Genomic DNA, 9,148 nt, shown 5'->3' on the forward strand with positions numbered 1-9,148 from the left:
AATGATGTGTGCTGTCTTTTAGATCGGAGGTACAGAAGAGTATAACATCTGTCAGGGCATTGCAGATGGCAGAATCACTAAACCAGTTGTGTGCTGGTGTATTGGAACATGTGCCACCTTGTTCTCATCTGAGGTACATCCTATTACATGGCATTTGAGATACTTAATGCATATTGGCCCTGGCTCAACTGGCACTCTCAGCCCATGTTGTGGTCTTTCGAGTCCACACTTGCAATGCAAAGGGAACGCTAAAGAGCATTAAATGAAATGAGACTCCCTGCGATCTTGTGGACTTCATGGATATGTGCCAACAATGGCAACATAACTGCAAATCCACATGTAGTGCTGCATTTGGGACAGGGCCGTTGAATATTTTGAGAAATGCTTATACTCTAGAACAGTATGTGTAACCGAACATGTTACTAGCAGTAACATGGTATTGTGTTCATTTAAATGTTTTAGGTGCAGTTTGGGCATGCTGGAGCATGTGCCAATCAGGCATCAGAGACGGCTGTGGCTAAAAATCAAGCACTGCGGGAAGCAGGTGCATTTGTGCCCAATAGCTTTGATGAGTTAGGTGATGTCATCAAGTGAGTAACAGAAATAGGTAGTATTCTGTGTACAGGAAGTATAATATAACCTAAACACAATTTAAGTATTTAGGCCCTTTATTGAGTACTTTGTGTAGAATGGCTTTGGAGATTTCACAGCTGTATTCTTAATCAATAAGGGTGGATGATATACCAGTTAAAATGACAAACTTGTAGAAATTAAGTATCGTATCTATTTCTGTTGCCTGTGCATCATGCAGTACTGACTCTATAGCAGTGCAGCATAAGAACTTATATTTACCTGTGTTGTGAATGCAGGTTTGTAGTCTGCATTGAGTTGTCCATCTGTTTGTTACAGGTCTACTGTAAAAATAATTTTTTTTAGTATTTTTTTCAGTAACTTCCCTAAAATCCCTAAAAAATAGGGCTGCCTGATAAATCGCATGTGATTGTCATGCGCATCTCGTCAGTAAAGCCGGTTCTGTGATTAGTAGTAAATCTCCATCATGTACTTTCAGCTGGAGTGGCATTTAATACACAGAGCTGTAGATCACTGACAAGGTACGCAATATTGTGTTCATAATCGAATGCAATTCATCTGCAATTATGAACACAATATTGCGTAGCTTGTCAGTGATCTATGGCTCTGTGTATTAAATGCCGCTCCAGCTGAAAGCACGTGCCCTACTAAAAAATGTATATATTGTAATAAATGTTATTTGTCATAGTAAAGGTTTTTAGTTCTATTTTCCACCCCTAGTAATCAAAAAGTAATTTGTCAGATGTTAAATTGTGTGAATATAGTTCAGCAACATGAATTAATACTGTAATTAATCTATTAATGCTTCAGCTTTTTTGTTAATTTTCTCTGTTTTGTTGGGAAGATTTGTGTATGATGACCTTGTCGCAGAAGGAATCATTGTTCCAGCACAGGAAGTTCCACCTCCCACCGTCCCAATGGATTACTCCTGGGCAAGAGTAAGAACTGCCCCCATTTATTTACAGTGTAATAGAAAATTGCATTATTTCTGCACATCACAATATCCTTTAATCAGTGATTTGATATGAATTCTCACTGGTGTTAAAAACAGATTCTTCTGTTTGTGGTATTATGTAGGTGTTGTGAAGGCAAGAACGTCTCATATTTACATACTGTCACATAAAAAGCATACTGGTAATCATCATACTGAATGTTAACAACAATTGTTAACAATTCACAAATGAGGATGGAATACTGTACAAAAATACAGTTTCCTACAACATTATTTGCTGTTTAATTGCAACAGAATCTACAGAGTTGCAGACTTGCTGTAAAATTCTAAAATAATTAAACAGAATAATGAATTTCCTTACAATTTCCAATCTAATATGTAAAACTCTAAAGATGTCAACACTTTTGGTGGGTTTCCTTCCAAATATTTTGATGTAAATTTTGAACATGTGCTTAAGATATCCTTATCAAGATATGTACACTTCCTCAAGATGATGCTTATGGTGTAGTTTCACATTCTGCTGAGTAAAATTTGAACAAATGCACTTTTAACAAATATGGAGCATTTGGATGGAAACACTTCTTGTCTGTTGAACTGCTGGAAAATGAATGACAATGAAAATTTCTGCCTGCTAAAATACGTAGTAAAAAGTAGGATATGGTTCAATTTTCAAGATGCACAGTATCTGAGCTGCTTCTGTGTGTGTAGGAGCTGGGGTTGATTCGTAAACCTGCATCGTTCATGACTAGTATCTGTGATGAAAGGGGCCAGGAGCTCATATATGCTGGTATGCCCATCACAGAAGTGTTCAAAGAGGAAATGGGCCTAGGAGGAGTACTGGGCCTGCTGTGGTTTCAGAGAAGGTTTGTTATGTAAAATTCCTTCATTATGTAGCATATTCAAATTAATTGACTGAGAAACCATCTGTGTTTGTCTACTTGCATATTGTATGGTTCTGGCCTAAAATCATAAGTGCATGTGTGTTTTTGACAGATTACCACGTTACGCATGTCAGTTCATCGAGATGTGTTTGATGGTGACTGCAGATCATGGGCCAGCTGTATCTGGTGCTCATAACACCATTGTGTGTGCTCGTGCCGGTAAAGACCTGGTGTCCAGTCTGACCTCTGGACTTCTGACAATAGTAAGATCAGTCACTATACATGCAAGACTACTGTTTTACAACCTAAACTGGTTCTGCTACACTACAGCAAGAATGAGAGTTCACTACCCTCATATCAAATACGAAATCTAAGCAAACAGAGCTTGGCCATATTAGATTTGGTTAATATTTGTTGATATCTGTTGTATTACAAGTAATATTACAATCATTAAATATTAAGAAAACATGTAAGTATATATTTAGTAATTATTGTATGTGATATTTAACATTTGTATGATGAAAAATATGCTGTTTATTCTCCTCATTTTTAAAAAGGAACTGAATTGTGTGTTTCTGTTTTGCAGGGAGATAGATTTGGTGGCGCTCTAGATGCAGCTGCTAAACAGTTCAGTAAAGCGTTTGACAGTGGCCTGCTGCCCATGGAGTTTGTCAACAAGATGAAGAAAGATGGCGTACTGATTATGGGCATTGGGCATCGAGTCAAATCAGTAAATACACACACACACACAGACACACACAGATAAACACACTGCATGAGTCTTGATTAGTTACACCAAGCCAGTTAGAGTGAGAGACATTTATTTAAGCTGTCTTAATTGTATGTTGTTATTTATCTTTCATGGTATTCATGACGTGGACTCGACTGAAAAAATTTCAGTAATGTCTGAGTTTGTGTCAAGTTTGAGTACATTTTTACCAGAGTGCATAATAAGTTCATTCATAATTTGGCTGGACCAGATTTCCAGTCCAGCATTGGGAACTAGTGTTGGGTCATTTTTCATATCGTCCTATAGTCAGCCTGTGAGATCGCAGATACACAATATTATCATGCTAATTTAATTATTTATTTAGTTTCATTTCCGGCAAATGAACCAACACCAGCATAAGGCTAAAAGCAGCCTAATGTTTTCATGAAACCAGTTGAACATGAAAACAATTTAATAGAAACATTGTAAGTTCATAATGCTTACATTTCCTTAGTTATTCAAAAAGCAGCTACAGAAAATGAGCAAAGGACATCATCACTTACTAGCCTAGCCTAGTCTAGCATGAGTTTATGCACTTTAAAAAACACTCCCGGTACCATAGTGAATACAATAGTTACATCACTGTATGATGAATACATTTCTTACCCCTTATTTACACTGCACATGTCTGTGGCGCGAAGGGGAGCCGTTCCCCCCAAAACAAGTTACTGTGCCCCCCTTTTCCATCCTCTTCCCTCGTTATTGAATGGGATCGATTTTAAAAGTCAAAGTAAAACCAGAAAAACAGCACAAATAAGAAAACAATTGCACGCTTTCGCAAGCATCTGCAACTGCACGCAATTACAGATTGCATGCTTCCCACCCGAAATATGCCCTCCCGCTCACCTTGATTTGTGCCAGTGTGTTTATACCAGCCACTTCGCGGCAAGTTTCTGAAGCGCCTCAGAAGCAGCTTTCTGCACTGCACCGCAAGTTAGGCGCCTAGTCTATTTTTGACGGATAATAATAATAATCGTCTTGCTATCGCCAAAGGCATCAGCAACAGGCGATATCTCTGACTATCGTCAATACACGATAACAACGTCTATCGGCACAACCCTATTGGGGTTAACAACTCTGTTATTGAGGTATATGTGGTTCTTGTTTTTTTGGTGACAGATCAATAACCCTGATATGAGGGTGCAAATCCTGAAGGACTTTGTGAAGCAGCATTTCCCATCAACACAGTTGCTGGACTACGCCCTTGAAGTGGAGAAGATCACTACCTCGAAGGTGCTGTTATTTGTGATGCCATTTTAATGCTTGTATGTGTAGTTGTGTCATCATTTTCTTGCGTGATGCTCACATTAAAGTGTCTTTAATGCTCTGCAGAAACCCAACCTTATTCTAAACGTTGATGGTTTTATTGGTGTGGCTTTTGTGGACCTCTTAAGAACATGTGGAGGATTCACACGGTAAGTCAAGAAGATTATTATTTTTAACTATATGTGTTTAAAGTTATGGATTGGACTCCATTTACAAAATATTTCTAGGGCCAAGATTTGCATCATAGAGAATAGACCAATTTGTAGTAAACAGTTACGTCACTTGCAACTATGTGCACATAGTGGTGGCAGAAGAACTAGCGGAGGGAAACGGGTAAAATACATGGAATGAGAAAAAAAAATAATAATTTTTTTGATGCTAGAATCGGAATGCAAATAATTTTGCAAAGACACCATTTGAAGTTAAACACAGATGTTTAAAGGGGTTATTGGATGCTGAGTTCACTTTTACATGTTGTTTGAACATTAATGTGTGTTGTCAGTGTATGTACAAATCTACCCTATAATGATAAAAATCCACGCAGTGGTTTTTAATTAATTTGTAAAAATAATATCCCCTTTTTCAAATCGAGCCATTCTCAAATGCCTGTCGTTGTGGCGTCACACCAACAGAGGGCGCTCCCACTATAGTTGACTGACATGAGTGTCTTACCTCAGATCAGCTGTAACAGTCCGCCCTCTTTGTTTTGATCCTGGAGCAGGGATGTGAGTTAGACAAGAATATCTCAGATTGAGGTGTTGTGTTGCTGGATGTAATAATGAACGTAGTGGTCATCATTCACTCCCGACATCTGAGCCGTTGAAGATGCAGTGGATTGCATTTGTTTGTGAAGGGCATGCGCCTCCCGATCTACATATATCCGTCTATGTGCGCACGATTCATTCATGATCCAGCTTCACTTACAGCAGAAGTGAGTATAAGGGTTTTTTATGAATCTTTGAGATCGCCTTTGCTAATAATGTGCTAGTTAGCAAGTTTAGCGGCTAAACGCGCTAAATGTGGCTAAAATAAACAATCTCTCAGAGCAGCAGAGAGAAGAGAGGGGTGGGGTGAGCAGAGCTCATTTGCGTTTAAAGCAGCCTCAACCAGAATGAGCTGATTTTTGCAGAGCTGATTTTGGCAAGGTAAAAAGGGTGTTGTTTTACACAACCATTGAGAATTTTTAACCAAAGTATATTATAGACTTTTCATTAAGACCCTAAAGAATCATATCAAATTGTGGAAAATGGGCATCCGATGACCCCTTTACACAGACTATGGATGAAAACTGCTATGATTACTCTATTTTAAAAGCATAAATTTGATTTAAACAATGTCTGCATAATATTCACACATGCTGTTCATAGTGGATGCATTGTATTAGCCCTAACGCTACAGTTATAGCATAATATAATATTTAAACCTATTACTATTAACATTTTACATAACATTTATTTATTTTATCTCACAATTCTGACTTTTTTTTTCATAAATGCAAGTTTATATCGCCTAGTTCCTTTATAAGTCGATTTAACATGTAGATATACACTTTCATTCTATGGCTCTATAGACGGCTACTTGAAAACGGTCATTTTCTGCATTTTCTCCAGATAAGTTGCGCCCACAAAAAAAACGTAATCACTGTTTGCAAACGCTGAATTGGTCTATAGAAATATCAAGTAGTTTAAAAATTCTGATTTCCATTGGGCAGTCACTTGGATTCACAGAGCCTGGGACAAAATTATGTGACCGTTGCATTGCAGATGTGTGATGTTGATTTACAAAAGAGACTGAAATTTTTGATTTCAAATGTCTGAATGCAAATATCTGGTTTGTCTGGTGCTTATTCTTTGTATGCAAAGTATTTTCACTAGTTAGTTGACATTTATTGAATCTCATTGTACAGATCATGTATCTAAATTGCATTTGAGTATGTTTATGAGAGCTCTTTATGCATTGCAGGGATGAGGCAGATGAATTTATTGAGATCGGGACTCTTAATGGAATCTTTGTTTTGGGACGCAGCATCGGTTTCATCGGTAAACCACTAATCAACTTCTTTTCTGTTCAGACACAGTCCCGCCAGTTCAAAATACTGATTATCTCTCTAAAACTAACCTCTATTATCTAAAATATCTGCTATTAATTTTTTATTCTATTAATTTCAGGTCACTATCTGGACCAGAAACGTCTGAAGCAGGGTCTTTACCGCCACCCGTGGGATGATATCTCCTATGTACTTCCTGAGCACATGTCTATGTGAACCTGGAACCTGTTATAAGTATTTTGGATAAATATGTGGGAACATGTCTATTTTATTACTCTATCATAGTGGGAAGGGGTAAATTATTTAGTCATAACCAAAGAAATACACTAGCAAAATACTGACAAATAGTAGTTGCTCCTGTTAAAGCATGACAATTCTCAGTTGAATTTCTAAAACGGTTGCTTATAAAGCAAGCTTCATTTTTATGGCACAATGTTATTGGCTGTCTTATATTGCTAATACGTCAATGCACCTTCCCTTTGCTTTGGTTAAGATTAACAAATGAAGTTTCATTTATGTCTCTTCAGGATACGATTTTAGTAGTCTGAATGAAGACATCACAGCCTGTAGATGCAAAGCACAATCTCTAAAGCATACTCTCAAATGTTACCTGTTATGAATTGTTAGCGTACGCACACTAAACCTTGAGTAAGCAAAGTTAAGGTTCATACTAAGCACATTCATCACTATCTGGGTTAAATTACTGTAACAGAAAAGTTAAACTAAATCTAACAACTATGGTGTTGTTTTTATGTGCACAATTACAGTATTTTTAAAATAAAGTTCTTTATTGGTTATGTATTTATTTTCATGTGTGGAATAGGCTGGAATATTCACATGATAAAGGTACTAATAATTGGTGATTGTGACACCTCAGACTAAAGAGCACAAGATATAATAAAAGAAAAAACAGACCACAGATGAGACACTGTGAACTTAAAGGAGTAGTTCACTTCCAGAATAAAAATTTACAGATAATGTACTCACCCCGATGTCATCCAAGATGTTCATGCCTTTCTTTCTTCAGTAGTAAAGAAATTAAGTTTTTTGAAGAAAACATTTCAGGAATTATCTCCTTATAGTAGACTTCAGTGGTGCCTGCGAGTTTAAATGTCCAAAATGCAGTTTAAATGCAGCTTCAGAAGGCTCTAAATGATCCCAGGAATAAGGGTCTTATTTAATGAAATGATCGGTCATTTATATATATTTATATATATAATTATAGAGTGTGTGTGTGTGTATATATATATATATATATATATAATTATAGAATGTATATGTTATATAAAATGTATAGTTATATAAAAACTAATTAATAAATATAGCGATGTATATATTAGGGCTGTCAAACGATCAATTGATCGCATACTAAAAAAAAGTTTGAGTTTGAAATATGTGTGTGTAAGATACTATATACAAATATAAGACATTAAATACAAAAAGGGCTGTTCATGAAAAAGAAGACACAGTTGGAAGCAAAAAGGAAATGATAAAGGGAAGCTAGAAATGTGCCGTCACAACAATCCTGAAGAACGGACTAAAGGATTTTAGGGCTTCAAGACCCTTTAACATACAGTGATTCTTGTCAGTAAGACAAATACACAAATCCATCTGTTCTCCTTTCAACATGACATGGTTGTTGGTGCTACATAGGCTGGTCTACTAGGATTTTCTTGCACAGCCATATAGGCCTTGGGTTTATAGAGAATGGTTCAAAAAAGTAAAAATATTCAGTAAGCAGCAGTTCTTTGGGCAAAGGCCTTGTTGATGCCAGAGGTCAACAGTAACTCAAATAATCACTCGTTACAACCAAGGTATGCAGAAGAGCATCTCTGAATGCACAACCTGCCACTAGCTAGGTGTACCCAGCTAGTAGCAGGTAACCGGTTGTGAGGTATATATGTATATAGTGACCGGTTAATGTGTATATATACACAATTTTTGGGAGGTCAACCAAGACATGTTATCAGCGTTGACTGAAGACTGAACATATCATTGTGTTGGATCTTGCCCTCAGCTGAATTTGTTGTTTTGTTGCTCCCATGTTAATTCCCACAGTCCAGTCTGGCTTTTCTCAACCTTTACTTTCCAGTAATGCTGACCAGTTTGGAAGTTTTCCACTAAAACTTGATTAATACAGACAAGACGTTTTGTCAGCTTGTTGAATTGTGGCTCCCCCTGTAGACACATATTAGTAATGCTTCTCCTTTTTTTTAATTTAGAGTCAAACTTTCAGGATAATTTTTCATGAGCATTGAGCATTTTTTCAGAAGCATTATTACCATGAATGAAATTGATACAAAATGTTGCTATTTTATATAAATGTATTTATATTATAAATTGAGGAAAAAAAAAAAAAAAATCCCTTGTGTACTGTCAGCAACTGAAAATGCTTGTCAGCAAACTGCACAGTGCACATTAGTTACTGGACAGACCCACTGATGACTTTTTTTTTTTTCTTTTTGTCCTGTTCAGCCTTGTATTGTATGAACTGTGTGTGTGTATGTTATGTTTTGGGTTAAGACAGTAAACTCACCCTCAATCCTTATGATCTCATCACAGTTTAGCTGTCTCAGCAGATGTGGTGCCAGACTCACACCTGCTGGCAGACTGACCGGACTGTCCTGATCTTGATTCTGATG

At 36.9% G+C, this 9,148-nt stretch overlaps 1 protein-coding gene across 2 annotated transcripts in view; it reads left to right on the forward strand.

The window, feature by feature from the left end:
* Positions 1–7,307, forward strand: part of aclyb (ATP citrate lyase b) — a 34,296-nt gene extending 26,989 nt beyond the window's left edge. For both annotated transcript variants that reach the window (XM_051124389.1, XM_051124390.1), the window contains 10 exons: positions 23–133; positions 463–590; positions 1,436–1,529; positions 2,252–2,406; positions 2,537–2,687; positions 3,011–3,154; positions 4,313–4,426; positions 4,526–4,608; positions 6,422–6,498; positions 6,628–7,307. In XM_051124389.1, coding sequence (XP_050980346.1) covers positions 23–133; positions 463–590; positions 1,436–1,529; positions 2,252–2,406; positions 2,537–2,687; positions 3,011–3,154; positions 4,313–4,426; positions 4,526–4,608; positions 6,422–6,498; positions 6,628–6,722 — 1,152 coding nt within the window. In that variant the 3' untranslated portion in view covers positions 6,723–7,307. The remainder of the gene's footprint in view (positions 1–22; positions 134–462; positions 591–1,435; positions 1,530–2,251; positions 2,407–2,536; positions 2,688–3,010; positions 3,155–4,312; positions 4,427–4,525; positions 4,609–6,421; positions 6,499–6,627) is intronic.
* Positions 7,308–9,148: the final 1,841 nt, after the last annotated feature.

The sequence above is a fragment of the Labeo rohita genome, chromosome 12 (assembly GCF_022985175.1).
Source record: "Labeo rohita strain BAU-BD-2019 chromosome 12, IGBB_LRoh.1.0, whole genome shotgun sequence".
NCBI lineage: Eukaryota > Metazoa > Chordata > Actinopteri > Cypriniformes > Cyprinidae > Labeo > Labeo rohita.